The following is a 15,300-nucleotide window of genomic DNA, read 5'->3' as shown; positions in this document are numbered from 1 at the left end:
GTTTTATGTTTAGCTCATTTTTCGTTTCTTAATCACGTTGTAATTGACAATTCGAGGGTTTGTGTCTCAGGATTTTAGTTCTTTATCAAAATCTTCGCTTTTCGTCAAAAAAAGTTACTTTTCACATATAACTAATTTCTCATTCATAAATAATAACTATTTTTTTAACTTATGTCAAACCGTCTTATAATTCTTATTTTTAACATTGATATTGGTTCTGCTCTTCCCATTGACAAATGATGTGTCTACTGAGTACTGAGTTTGATTAATCCGGATTTCTATTTTATAATTTTGTGTGCAATTTTGGGGGCAAACATACAAACTTGTTTGGATGAGATTATTTAATCTAGACATAAACCAAAAACAGTTTGTTATATTGTTTATTTATTATATTTATAAATAATTTATTATTTATTAATTTAAAATTGTGGAATTGTGAATAATAACTTTTTTACTTAAATTATATTGATTTCTGAAATTTGATTCAATATAAATAATATTTATATTATTATATTACAAATTATTTATATTTCATAAATTATATATTATTAACAAAGGATCGCGCTATATAAAGTACACGTTTTAGCTTAAAAACACTAGCAACAATGTTATTCTGTTGTAGTACAATATAATATTAGAAAAAATAAAATAACTGTAAAATAATTGTTTTGCACTTTTTAAAAAATACTGAATAACCGTTTCATTATTCTCACAAGCAAACTGTTCTCACTTGGATAATTCTTGTTAATAAATTTATTCAGATTACCAAATTAAAATTTATGTTTTACTATCTTTTAACAATTTCTTAATTACAAATAATAAATAACATTCTTGTATACTTTATAAATTATAATTAACCATCTGTGTTACACCTGCAATACAAAAGCAGATCAAGGAAAGCACATTTTCTTCTTCTGACACATGTATGGTATGAAAACGATACATACAATGCCTGGAACTATAAACACTGGTGATTTTGCTTATCAACTCATCATAATGTATGCCTTTTTATATAGCGATTATATATCACCTCCGCATAAATACGAATGTTTTTGTTTTTTGAGAGAGCATAAATACGAATGTTATAAAATTAGTTATCATCCAGAAAAAATTTTTTATTCTAAAATTTTCTTGTCCAACATTTTTTCAAATCGAATATATATTATCAACATCCAATCTTACTGAAATTTCCGAACAATGAGCCAGCATCTATTATCGGTTTATAGTGACACTGTATAGTTCCGGCCTGCTCCCAACTTAAAAGTAGCTTTCGAGATAAAAAATAAATCTTTAAAAATTTACAACGAGTCTAGTGATTTATAAATTGAATTATTGTGGGTTGAGAGTTGAGACGGAGATAGAAAGAAGGGATAAAGATAAGAGCATGTGCTAGCTAACAAACATTTTTACCACCATATTTATTCCTCCTCATCTTTTCTTACATAGATTCTTCTGCCTATATTTCCTGTCCATAAAACACATACACACATACACACACTCATGCTTCTTTATTACACACTTATAATTGGCTTATTTGAGTTAGTCAAACAACACCCACATGCTTTTGATTAGCTTCTTCAAGTACTACTACTTGTTAGTTACTTGCTAGATTTCCTGTCAGATTCTTTGTTTGAGTTACTCTGATTTGATTTCTTATTTCTTGGGGTTTTTTTTTGTTTTTGGTTTTTGTTTTTATGCTTGATTGGTGGATAAATAGGATAAAGATCAAATTTTTGGACTAAGAATCTTGAGGATGGTTTGATTCTTGGTTGGGTTTGATTTGGTGGGTGTTTGGGTGCTCGTGTTTCTTATCTTTTTCACTTCTTGCAGCATTCCAGTTTTCAAGATATTTTGGGTGGATAAGGTAGTATCATCCTTTCCTTTGGCATCATATAAATACTTTTTTTATATTTTTATTTACTGCTCTTGAGATGGCTGATGGGCTTGTCATATCAATCTCTCTTGCTTCATTCTTTCTTCTTTTAAGTTCGTTTGAGTGTGGTGTATGTATATACTGATGTTGTGTCTGTCTAGAGAGTTGTGAGGATTTGACAGTGGGAGGCTTCTATTTTGGTAGAGTATTTTTTTAGTACTGTTGTGTTGGGGTTAATTAATTTGATACTGTTTGAAGGAGTGAATTTATTGTTGTTACTGTTGTGGATGAGTTATTTTTATGTTGTTGGGTTTGCTCTGAAGGTGGGGCAGTTGCTGTTGATGCTATGGGGATGGATAATATCATTGATTTCAATGAGCTGGTTCATTAATGGAGGAATTATGAGCACTAAGAATGATTTGCTTGGGGATGGGAGGAAGCTATGGCTGGTGTGGTGGGATAAGATCAGTGCTTATAAGATTTATAATTTCTATTTTGAGTATTTTAGTCCAAAGAGATTTCGAAAAAGCTGGTGGAGGAATCTTTTGGTGACATGGGTGCTGATTGGAACCTTGTTTTCGATGTGGGTGTTTTGGTATATGAACTCTCAAGCTTTGGAGAAAAGAAAGGAGACTCTTGCAAGTATGTGTGATGAGAGGGCTAGAATGTTACAAGATCAGTTTAATGTGAGTATGAATCATGTCCAAGCTATGTCTATCTTGATTTCAACCTTTCACCATGCCAAGAATCCCTCTGCTATCGATCAGGTACTGTCCTCTTCTCGTATATCCGGATGCTAGGTAGCTATAGTTGATATAGTGGTGTGTGTGTGTGTGTGTGTGTTTATGATTCTAACGTTGATTGCATTAAATTTTCTTCTAGCCTGCATATCGTATATTGATATAATTGTAATAATACAATTCATTTAGTATTAGCACAGCTCAGATTGGAATCTTAGAGTTGATCATGAACCTGCAGGGGACCTTTGCCAGGTACACTGAAAGAACAGCTTTTGAGAGGCCCCTTACAAGTGGTGTAGCATATGCTGTAAGGGTGCTCCACTCAGAAAGAGAACATTTTGAGAAGCAGCAAGGCTGGAAAATTAAGAGGATGGATCATTCTGATCAAGTCCCAGTTCCTAAGGGTGTATATGATGGGGAAGAATCCGAAGCCCCAGAGCCATCTTTAATTCAGCCAAATCAGGAGGAATATGCTCCAGTTATTTTTGCTCAGGAGACTGTTGCTCACGTAATTTCCATTGATATGCTGTCAGGGAAGGTAAATTTTAGAAATTCATCAAGTTTTAAACTACTTTAACTGACATTTCCTGTTATTAGCTATTCATATTAATATTATCATCTCAAAATATGGCATTATCATATTCACACTTGATCAGTAAGAGGATCGTATAATTTTGCATTTGAAGTTGGCCATTGTGGTGTAAAGTATATAAGCTGCACATATGATATTAACAATTTGCATCTGCTTGCTGCTCTAGTACTGTATAAAGGAATAATTAAAAATATTTGAATAATTATGTGTGGGTAAGTTCGATATACAAGGAGTACTGCTCTATAAATTCAAAGTTTAACATCTTAGGTACTAACAGGAAGATCGTGATAATATCTTGCGTGCAAGAGAATCTGGGAAAGGGGTTCTCACTGCTCCTTTCAAGCTGCTCAAATCAAATCGATTAGGTGTCATACTGACTTTTGCCGTCTACAAGATAGATTTTCCTTCTAATGCAACACCAGATGAGAGAGTCCAAGCAACTGATGGGTAATATTTATAATCCTAATATTTAGCTCTTGCAAATTGTTTTTAGTGTTACTTTCAAGTTTCAACTAGTATCATTTGCTTTGTAGTTAATATTATTATCTTGTTCTTCTGACACCAAAGTGCTTTATTAGGTGCCAATATAAGCAAGTGCTGTTATTTTGGTTGATATGATATACGAACAAAGTCCAGATTAATTTTATTATACTTGAAAACTGAACGACCCCCATGTAATAATGGGTGTAACGAATAATACTTTCAGCGCAGATGGATTTTCTATACTTATCGTTAGCCAAGAAAAGAAATAGAGAAAGTTTCAACACATTGAACAACCTTATCACAATGGTTTTTGTTTTCAATCAGGTACCTTGGTGGAATATTTGATATTGAATCGCTTGTAGAAAAGTTACTTCAACAGCTTGCGAGCAAACAAACAATACTCGTGAATGTCTATGATACCACCAACCTATCTTCCCCTATCAGCATGTACGGTTCAAATGAGTTTGAAGATTTGTTGGAGCATGTTAGTCCCCTTAACTTTGGAGATCCCTTCAGAAAGCATGAGATGCGTTGCAGGTGAGTGATACAATATTGTACTTGTGAATGTTAAAGAATTGGATCAGTATCATACTTTCTCAGGTCGGTAGACAAAAATCACCTTGACTCGCACATAAATACATATAATCAGGCAGAGGAGTAATTGTCATTTGTAAATGCAAACTCCATGCTAGCTCTCCTACATTACCTAAATAACTTCTCTCAAACAGTGAATGCTCTTACACTGTTGAAATGAAACACTTGATTGTGATATTATACACTTTGCGGTCAAACAATTTCTAGACAGAATGCCAGTGGGTAGAAGGGTTTAATGTCTCTTTTGGCAGTGAGTACAAGAGTTTTATTTGTCTCTTTGACTACGGAGCACTAATTTCTTCTGGTTTCCTGCCTCATATAAGCAGTCCCTTGCAATTCCCATCTATTTCAAGTTACTGACTAGTTACAACTGACGACTTTTGATCAACTAAGATGATTAACAGCTATTATATATATCAGAACCACCGGCGTGTTCTGTATTTCACACAAATATTCATGCAACTATTATCAGATCACCTCAGTAAAAAAATTTTGTGTGCAGATTTAAGCAGAAACGCCCTTGGCCATGGCTAGCAATAACAACTTCATATGGGATCCTTGTAATTACGCTTCTTGTTGCCCAAATATTTCATGCAACTATGAATAGAATAACCAAGGTTGAAGATGATTTCCAAAAGATGAGAGAGCTGAAGAAACGTGCTGAGGCAGCTGATGTTGCCAAATCACAGGTATATAACTTTTACTAATGATTTAAATTTTACGTTTATATATTTTTAATGTGCTCCTAATAATCTATCTGCATGCTGTAGTTCCTTGCTACAGTTTCCCATGAGATCAGGACCCCAATGAATGGTGTGCTCGGTAAGATTAATTAATCTCCATTAACCATTATACATTGGTAGGAAAAATAAACAGAAATGCCAGGTATTTTTGTTTCAAATTTCATGTGTAGCTTCATCTCTGCAGGGATGTTGCATATGCTCATGGACACAGATCTTGATGTTACTCAACAAGACTATGTTAGGACTGCACAGGCCAGCGGAAAAGCTTTAGTCTCTCTTATAAATGAGGTTCTGGACCAAGCAAAGATAGAAGCTGGTAAGCTAGAGCTCGAAGCAGTGCGGTTTGATCTGAGAGAGATATTGGATGATGTTTTGTCTCTATTTTCTGGAAAATCTCAAGACAAGGGAGTGGAGGTAAACTATATAGTTTTTGTAGTTACCTTTCTCTGTTGTTTATTGGCTTTGAGGTTTTCTTTTGATATTTTATTATCTGTTCTAAAGGACATCATTCTTTGTTCTTAATTGCCTTTGTGGCTTTCTTTTTAATATTTTATATCTGTTCTAAAGGGCTTTCACTTGTTGTAGTTGTCAGTTTACATTTCTGACAAGGTCCCTGAGATGCTAATTGGCGATCCTGGAAGATTCCGACAGATCATCACAAATCTTATGGGCAACTCAATCAAAGTAAGTTTATAAATGTGACCCAGTTGTTAAATAAATACCTGAAGTCGGGGTCCGTACCAAAGGAATTAGCACCAAGTAATATACTATCTAATGTAAAAAAAATAATTTGGTACATCACCGTGGCATGTATAAAGTAGCAGCTGTCAGAAAATGAAATAGGAAGGGGTCAAACTATAAGACTCCTTCCATTAGACAATCAAACGTATCTATATGAAAAGATTGAACTGGGAGTATATATTCTGTGTTAGTCTGGACTTTAGTTTTCGATAGCTTGCAAAAGGCAGATTTATTTGTGCAACTTAGTTTACACCATTCTTCTCGAGTTACTTTTTTTTTTGTATTCTGTTTCTTAAAATGTAAATAGCTCACTTAAAAAAAAAAAAAAATTGTAAATATCTCAGCAATGTTTATTCTTCGATTTTACAGTTCACTGAGAAAGGGCATATCTTCGTAACGGTCCATCTTGTTGACGAGGTGATGGACATGACAGAAGTTGAGAAGGAATCATCGTGGCAGAACACCTTAAGTGGGTTGCCAGTAGCAGATCAAAGCAAGAGCTGGGCAGGATTTAAAATATTAAATCCAGAGGGGTCAAATTCTTCTGTATCATCTTCTTCTGATACCATCAATCTCATTGTATCAGTGGAGGACACTGGTGTTGGAATCCCTTTAGAAGCCCAATCCCGTGTTTTCACTCCCTTTATGCAAGTAGGCCCCTCTATTTCTCGAACACATGGGGGCACAGGAATTGGATTAAGCATAAGCAAGTGCTTGGTTGGCCTTATGAATGGTGAAATCGGGTTTGTAAGCGTACCCAAGGTAGGATCCACCTTCACCTTTACTGCTGTATTTACGAATGGAGGCAATAGTTCATATTCACAGAAGATTCAGCAAATCAATCAGCAGTCGGGATATAAAGAATTTCAAGGCATGAAAGCAATTGTTGTGGACAGTAGGGAGGTCCGAGCAAAAGCATCAAGGTATCATATTCAACGTCTTGGGATCCAGGTCGAAGTAGTGATTGGTTTGAGTCATGGTTTATCTGTCATGAGCAGTGGAAAAAAGGTTATTGACATGGTCCTAGTTGAACAAGAAGTTTGGGACAAGGATTTAGGCATGTCAGCTCTCTTTGTCAGTCGATTGATGAATTTTGACCAAGGTGTTCCTCCGAAAGTATTCCTTTTAGCTAACTCTGTAAATTCTAGCAGAAACGGGCATGCAACTTTGGGTAACTATTATCCATACGTCATTGTGAAACCCTTGAGAGCAAGCATGCTGGCTGCTTCTATACAACGTGCCACGGGTGCAAAAAACCGAGGAAATTACCGAAATGGGGAGCTCCCGAGTTTGTCTCTCCGTAGTCTTCTCCTTGGTAGAAAAATTCTAGTTGTAGATGACAATAATGTTAACCTCAGAGTAGCTGCTGGTGCATTGAAAAAGTATGGCGCTGACGTTGTCTGTGCAGACAGCGGAAAGAAGGCAATATCACTGCTGGAGCCCCCGCACCAGTTTGATGCTTGCTTCATGGATATCCAAATGCCTGAGATGGATGGGTACGTATTAAATCTTCTATTCTCCTATAAGTTACTATCTTACTAGCTCTTTTCCAATTTTTTCTTTTTTTATTATCTTCAAAATATTTCAGGATCACAATTATTTTTAATAGTTAATTTTGTATATCCGAAGCTCAACCTTGTGGCAGATGGTTGTGGCTTACATTTATGCCAGTCGTAGATAGTACCACCTGAAAGCTTATCTTTTTTTTTTTTTTCCTTTTAATTATTCTGTACACTTCTTTGATTTTTGTTATCAACTGAGCATGCTTATCTGGTCAGTGTCAATGTGTTCAATACTACATAATATGACTGATGGTGAGATTTTTCTGATAAAGGTTTGAAGCTACACGAAGGATCCGAGACATGGAATCTAAAATTAATGGCCGTATACAACATGGAGAAATGTTAAAAGAAGCTCACAAAGACATCTCAAGATGTCATATTCCTATTATGGCAATGACTGCTGACGTGATTCATGCTACCAACGAAGAATGCCTAAAATCTGGAATGGATGGTTATGTCTCGAAACCGTTTGAAGCTGAACAACTCTATCGTGAGGTTTCACGCTTTTTCGTATAGTTCATTTAATCTGCAGGAGAGTGGTGCAGGCATGTCAATAATAGAAGCATTCTTGCCTGCTCCTTGAGACATCTTGTTGAAATGCTCACGAGGGGTCCAGATATTTCCCGATCGTAAGTTCTTACTTCTTAGTCGGCAGTTCCAACTTTGATTGGGCCTTATCAGTAACCAAACCAGCATTCGAATTTATTGACTTTGCTTCATATCTGTCCAGGAACCCAATTTATTCCACCAAACTGGAGTGTATATACTAGGCATTAGATGTGGGAATTCTTTGTACAGATTGTGAGCGAGATGACACAATTCATTTCCACGCAGTTTTGATCTCATCGTCTTCTAAGAGCCTCTGAAGGATATTATCACCTAAAAACCTGAGAAGAATTTGAAGGACATGATAAAGATACAGTCTGAGGGGGTTTCGGAGAGTCGATGTTTGTATCATAGAGATCGATAATATTTATTGTGTTACAGAAATAGTAGAATTAGGTTGAGAGAAGATTATGCAGGTTGTATATATATAAACTAGCTTCTCCTATAGATTACATGTAGTTATACTAGGACAATACTCAAATGAGTGTGTTTGTTTTGTACAATGCCAATGATCTGATCATCTATGGACTTGGTGTAATTACTGTTAAGAATTAGTAACGAGTAATGTGAAGCAAATTTTAGTCAGCTTTTATGTCTCTGGCTCACGTACATATTTTTGGCATGATTTGGTGTTTTGTGGTGTAATTTTGTGTATTTGAAAGCAGAATCTATATTTCATCCTTAAAAACAGTATACAGTCTCAAATCCAAATCTGTATATATATATAAGAATAAAAAATAAAACTTACCATTCTCTAAATATTCTAAATATTGAACAATACTTGGATCTATAATTTTGTTCAAAAAAAAAAAAAAAGTTGGATCTATAATTAGCATGTTAGGAGCACGGTTGGATGGTTAAGAGTTTATCGTTTGTGTCTCACTCATCCCATCCAAGAATTTAATCTAATAGATATAACATGTTAGATCATCTCCAACTATAGCCAACTCATAGAAAATACTCTTATCCAGCTTGATTTAATTTAGGTGAAATATGTGATTTAGTGAAATTTAAAACAAAATCTAAAGTCATTGTAGATGTTTTTCTATTTTAACACAAAAAATAATCATTTTTTAATATTAAATTATACTGATAGTTCCTTCTTTTTTAACATAATTATTGGACATGCTCTGATTCACAATCGATTGTTATAAATCTGAAAATATCGAAAAAGAATTTATCACTTATATTTATATCCCACACAAATATTTCAAGTATAAATATGTCAAGTTACTTTGTAAAATTAATTTTCAAAATTACAGAATTTTCAAATATGTCCCTAATTAATTAATGTATATAGTATATTATTCCTTAGATATTACATATTTAAAACTATATTTATATTATTATAAAAATACTATATTTATATTATTGATGACATAAAATGAAGATATTGTTAATTATTAATTAATAATATAAAAATGACAATTCAGTTAGATACAGATAAAGTTAATATCTCATTGACATCATTTCATTGAAAATTAATCAGAATTTTGTCAACACCGTTTAATTCATAAATTATTAATAATTTTTTTTATTATAATTAGAGTACTAGGGGCAGGGGAGAAGATTCAAGGTCCAGAGAGTTAGGTATTTTTGATACATAGAAATATATACAGAGAGCAGAGAAGAGCAGCTGTGTGTATAGGCGAGATGGATCCAGATGCAGTGGCCAAGGCGTTTGTGGAGCACTACTACTCAACATTCGATAACAATCGTTCGAATCTGGGGAATTTGTATCAGGAAGCTTCGATGTTGACTTTCGAAGGTCAGAAGATTCAAGGCTCCGTCAATATCGTTGCTAAGCTTACTTCTCTCCCGTTTCAGCAGTGTAAACATAGCATCTCCACTGTTGATTGTCAGCCTTCTGGTCCTGCTGGTGGTATGCTTGTTTTTGTCTCCGGGAATCTTCAGCTCGCTGGCGAACAGCATGCTCTTAGGTTTAGTCAGGTCTCTCTCTCCCTCTCCCTCCCCCTCCCTCACTCTCTCTCCCTCTCTCTCTCTCTCTCTCTCTCTCTCTCTCTCTCTCTCTCTCCCTCCCTCCCTCCCTCTACTTAGTAATTGTTTGAGGTGTTTTATACGTTAGTAGTCGATTTCGAAGTTGTTCTGGTATTGCAATTGCTTATGCTAATTGGAATTAGAATTAGTGTTGGAGAGAGGGGAGGGGGGGGGGGGGGTGTTTGATCTGAATTGATCTATTATTGTGAAATTGGCTTTATTGATTTCTCTTGCTATGGCTTTGTGGTTGGTTAGATCACTTAGATGTGTAATGTAACTGATTCGGCAGCTTGATTGTTGGAATTATGTGCTTTTTAAATGATGGTAGATGTAAGGGCTTTCCTTCGTGGCTTATGCTCTAATGAATTTCGTTCTTAGGTGTGTGATTCTTTCTGGCTTGTGTATGTTATTCTTATGTTACTTAGATAGGAGGTTCGAAATTCAATATTAGGGTAATTCTTACTACAGTATTAAACTAGGTCTAAGAGGTAAAAATTACTCAGATCTTTGTTAATGTCAAGTCTAACGTCTTTTTTACCTCTAGGCTTCCTGTCAACCTGTCTGTAGCAGTCAAATCACCTATTGAACTATTAATGGCATTGTACTGCCTATTATGCTATCTGAAAGTATTTGGAATTGGAATTGTTTTCTTTGATAGTTTGACTTCATTCTCCCCTCATCAAATTTTGTGTTATTTTGCTGCACTGTTTTTTTTGTAAAAACTAAAAGCTGGACTGTCTTGTTTGGCCAAGGAAGAGATTATTAATAATGAACCACAAAGCTAGCAAGGATGCTTTTGAATGCTTTTATATTTTTAATGAATAATTATATTTTTTATTTTTATATCTTGCTAGATACATTAGCATATGCATTTATGTAGTGAATCTTGAAGATCTTGCTGGGCTTCACCAAATTTGATTTTTTGGTTTGATAATCTGTCAACTTACTCCTGATAATGTTCTTATTAGAAGTGTAATTTAATTATTAATGCTTTCATCTTGCACACCTTTTATTGATGATATATGGTCAAACCTACTCTGTATCAATTACTTGGTTAGTAAATGAGTTTGATTATGTTTTGTTCACTAAAAGATGTGATCCAAAATTTTCTCTGTAATTAAGAAAAATTGGAGTTGCATACGTATCAGTTAGATTACTTAAGACCAAACAACATGCATCATAATCTCCTTCCCTTGAAATGGAGTGTATGTTTTAACGTAAGTAACCTGATGTCTACATGAAAGATATGTATATAATTCTGTTTGTCTAGAACATTGAAAGAATGCAAGTGTACAACTGATTTTTGTAACTTCTAGTTGAAAGGACACACAGTTCCCAATATAAATATTGGTAACCATAGGGTTCTCTTTGAAGGTAGTAATATAGTTCTTATACGTATCAGCACCGCAACCAAACTTGATATCATGGTACCTCTAGTTGACTTGATCACTAGGTAATATTGGGGCTAAATTAAATTAAGAACTGTGTTCCAATGATCGAAATCTTTAATTGAACCTTTTCTTGGTGTCCTTTGTGTGTAGTCTGTCATAATATCGGTTCAGTTTCTGCTTTAATTTAGAACTATGACTCTTTATTATGATTAAAGACATTAGCTTTAGATCGTGTCGATTGAAGTATCGGGTAATAGTGTCTTTTTAATCAGCCACTTCTTTGTCATAAGTCTGATGGCTGCTTGTGAGTGATTTATGGTCATCTTTGATTTATGGGCACGCGTATTACCTTTACAAGTGTTCTTTACTTATTTTGTTTTTGTAAGGATAGATATATCCTTTTTTTCACTTGACTATATGTCCTCAATTGAATGCTATGGTCTTCGTACATAGATGGGATACTAGCCTATGATGTTTTAAGTTTTACTATACAATGTCTGTGGTAGCGTGTAATATATTCTGCCTCAAAACAACTAGTTATTCCACTAATCAGCATAGTTCAAGAGAACTTTTTTTCTTATTCTGATGTCTTTTTACTAATCTATCTTGTCAATTGATTATTTTTTCTGGTTATAACTGGGAATTTATTCATCTTTATTTTTTCGCAGATGTTCCATTTGATGCCTACACCACAGGGAAGCTTTTATGTGTTGAATGACGTATTCCGGCTGAATTACGCTTGAAGCTAGTTGGACAAGATTTCAGAGAGTGGACTCGTATTCAGTTTAATATTTGTGATCAGATTCAGTTTTATTACGTACTCTTTTAAGTAAAAAATTGAGAACTGGTGAAGATTTCAGTTGGTTTTTCGTGATGATTATTGCTGTTGTACTCTCCTGAGTCCTGTCTTCATACACTCAGAGATTTTCATCCTTTTGATTCAATGATATGTGGTTTGTCCCTATAATGTCATATATGGAAAATAGTGATATAATATGCAAATTCAGTGGATTCGTGTGCTAGCCAAGTTATCCAGGACTACAAACAATGCAAAAAAAAAACAAAAAAAAAAACAAAAAATGAGCACATACAATTAGAAAGAAACACAAGGAGAACATTTGATTGTATAGTGATTTATATCAGTGTTTGTTTTTGGTGCTGATCACTTGATAAGTTGAGGAGTCCGAGATTTTTTAGTGGGATGGTTGATGAAAGAAAACTGCAATGAGAATTTAGTTGCTCTGACTTCAGAAAGAAATGATAGTAAACCAAACCAAACAAACCCAGTATATCCCGCTTAGAGCAGGGTCAGGGGAGGGTAAACTGTACGCAGACCATGCCCCTACTCATTTAGAGTAAGGAGGCTGTTTCCGTGAGACCCCCGGCTTAGTGCAAGACAAAGTTTTGTGTGAAATATAAGTAGATTGTACCTTAGCCCATGATTGCTAACACATGGGACTCACCTTCATCGGCAATGCATCTGTGCATGAATGATCTGAGCCGTTGCACCTGCGCCTTGTCCTAAAAGCATAACACCAGAACACTCAAAACCCCTGTAAGCCACTAAACCGAGTCTCAACTACTCTAATACGCCTTCGCCAATCATTCTTATCTAATGTCATATCTCCCGTTAGATTTAGGGCTCCCAAGTCCAAACTCAATTGATCAGACCACGTCCGACGGGGCCGACCTCTCTCTTTCTCTTTCCCCGAACCGATATGCGTTCAACCCTTCGAACCGGGGCTGAGTTACATTTACGCCGAACATGTCCATACCAACGTAAACGCCCCTCCCTTATTTTCTTAGAGATAGACTCAACCCCTAAAAGGCGTCTAAAAGTAACATTCGGTATATGATCTGTCATAGTCTTACCACAAATCCAACGCAACATACGCAATTCTGCTGTCTCTAGGCGACAATTTCTTTTCCTTTTTTTTTTTATGTCGTCTATGCAAGTAATATTTTTTAAAAGATGAAAAATGATTTGTGGTATAAGACAACAGGTTTACGCTACCAGCGAACCACGATTCACTTTCGGCAGATTTTTTTCTTTTCTATAAAAGAGCATAAGGGTTGCAAGTTGACATGGCTGGAATTTTATTGGATCAACATTTTTCACCAAATGTCTTAAATTATAATTTAAAATATGTTATATAAGATATCTCTTGAGTCAGCTTGTATGTCTGTCGCTCATGTACCTATTTGTTGACATGATTTGCTGTTTTGTGGTGTGATTTTGTGTATTTGAAAGGAGAATATATATTTTCATCTTTAAAAACCTCAAATCCAAATTCGTATTATAAGAATAAAAAAACAAAATTTGCCATTCTCTAAATATTGAACAATAGATGGAACTCAAATTAACACGTCATATCATATAATTATAAGTTAAACGTTAGGTAGTTTTTTTAAAAAAAAGATTAAATGTAAAATCGAAGAATTAGTAAAATTTAAAATAAAATATATGATCATTGTAGATGTTTTTCTGTTTTAACTAGGGGTGTTCACCGGACCGCCCACACCGCACCGAACCGCACCACAGAACGTGGTTTTAAATTTTCGTGGTGCGGTCGCGGGTTGAATTTTTTACAAACCGCGCGGTGCGGTGCGGGTTGTGGTTTTATATTTACGTATCGCGGTTCAAACCGCACCGCACCGCATATAATATATGTATAATATTTATATTATATAATTATATACATATATTATTCTTATAATAATATATCACATCTTTATTTATTAAAAGATTATACTAACTTCATGATTTATTTTGGCCGAAGAAAGTATTTAAGACACTGTTCATACAGGGCAAGTACTATATTTTAGATTAAGCCACTCCACTAGTCCTTACTATAACCTAATATTAGTTATAATTTCTATTTGATTTTGTTCATTTGAAATGTTGTTGTTAACGGAGAAAACTGGTAGGTTAACAAAGATGAGGTTCGCGGCGTGGATCAAGATTTCTGTCGGCGAGAATGTATGAGATGGTTGGTTGTTTGTTATGGGGGTGGCTGCAATTGTAAGCAAAGGGTTCGAGATTGCTAACTGGAATAGCTCTCAAGAATGATCGATGCCTACAATCTGCCTACGTACCCCTATTTATAGGGGATCAAGCCGTTACGTAGTTCTTTCTCCTAAGAGACCCATGTGGGCTGGGCCTCCCCTTCTAGAATCTTCCTCCTGGAAGGGGTCCAATACGATGAGGCCTAGCCCTTTGGGCTTACCCCAAATGCAAGGACACTCCCCTACTCCCCGACAGGGACAACCCGCCAGACTACAGAGATAGGACCTTCCAAGGCGTCTTCTTCGCTATCCTCTACCTCCCAAGGAGGACAACTCCCTAGACTACAAGGTAGGGTCTTCTTACTTTAACAATGAGATCTACCCGCGCTCAAGGGCGTCCCCCCGAGCACAAAGTACCTCTCACTGCCCTTCAAAATTATGACAAAATGAACTTCCCTCGGAAAGTGGGCGCGCCTAAAGATAGGGCGCGCCCTATCTTTTGACAGGGTTACTTTGAGATTGAACTGATCTTGATTTCCCTGGCCCAGATAGTCTTTCTTCCGTGGGCTCGGCCCATTTAATAAGTCCTCGCAATTTCGTATATAACAACTACCCCCCAGATCTTGGTGATATTGAAAATGTCGACGAGATCTTTAAAACTTTCACCTCCTTTCAGCAACTGTCTTTGACCTATCTAGGCGCGCCTTAGGTTCATGACCGTTGAAGCCCTTGTTGTATACAGCTGTATCCCATGATCGTGTGATTTTTCCTTTATTTTAATTCTTTATTTTCTCCCAGGTATAAATACGGGTTTTCTTTTTCACTTCTTCATTTTCATCTCACTTTCTTTTACTCCATAACCGCCTTTCGTCGCCGTCGACCTTCATCGAGCTTCTCAGGTCGCATCTGTGCTCCATTTCAAATTCCGAGACCAGCCCAGCGTTCCTCTCTTCATAAGGTATCTTCTCATA

At 35.6% G+C, this 15,300-nt stretch overlaps 2 protein-coding genes across 5 annotated transcripts; both read left to right on the top strand.

Moving 5' to 3' along the window:
• Positions 1 to 1,349: 1,349 nt before the first annotated feature.
• LOC108195829 (histidine kinase 3) lies at positions 1,350 to 8,519 on the top strand. Of its 4 annotated transcripts, XR_010285707.1 has the most exons (12): positions 1,354 to 1,864; positions 2,197 to 2,640; positions 2,852 to 3,151; positions 3,483 to 3,652; positions 4,013 to 4,225; positions 4,785 to 4,971; positions 5,053 to 5,104; positions 5,210 to 5,439; positions 5,611 to 5,709; positions 6,136 to 7,262; positions 7,601 to 7,957; positions 8,059 to 8,519. XR_010285707.1 is itself a non-coding variant. In XM_017362798.2 (11 exons), exons 2-11 carry the CDS (start codon positions 2,215 to 2,217, stop codon positions 7,842 to 7,844), a joined length of 3,048 nt encoding a protein of 1,015 aa, XP_017218287.2. In that variant the 5' UTR covers positions 1,350 to 1,864; positions 2,197 to 2,214; the 3' UTR covers positions 7,845 to 8,519. The 4 variants fall into 4 exon arrangements, 2 of the variants coding, with proteins under 2 accessions (XP_017218287.2, XP_017218286.2); XM_017362798.2 differs by having other exon boundaries at positions 1,350 to 1,864; positions 7,601 to 8,519; XR_001801633.2 differs by having other exon boundaries at positions 1,409 to 2,640.
• Positions 8,520 to 9,491: 972 nt separating this feature from the next.
• Positions 9,492 to 12,290, top strand: LOC108195830 (nuclear transport factor 2B). Its single transcript, XM_017362800.1, has 2 exons — positions 9,492 to 9,884; positions 11,992 to 12,290. The coding sequence occupies exons 1-2, from the start codon at positions 9,588 to 9,590 to the stop codon at positions 12,064 to 12,066; spliced, it is 372 nt and encodes a 123-aa protein (XP_017218289.1). The 5' UTR covers positions 9,492 to 9,587; the 3' UTR covers positions 12,067 to 12,290.
• The last annotated feature ends 3,010 nt before the right edge of the window (positions 12,291 to 15,300 follow it).

The sequence above is a fragment of the Daucus carota genome, chromosome 7, assembly GCF_001625215.2.
Source record: "Daucus carota subsp. sativus chromosome 7, DH1 v3.0, whole genome shotgun sequence".
Lineage (NCBI taxonomy): Eukaryota > Viridiplantae > Streptophyta > Magnoliopsida > Apiales > Apiaceae > Daucus > Daucus carota.
This window is presented reverse-complemented; position numbering and strand designations above follow the sequence as displayed.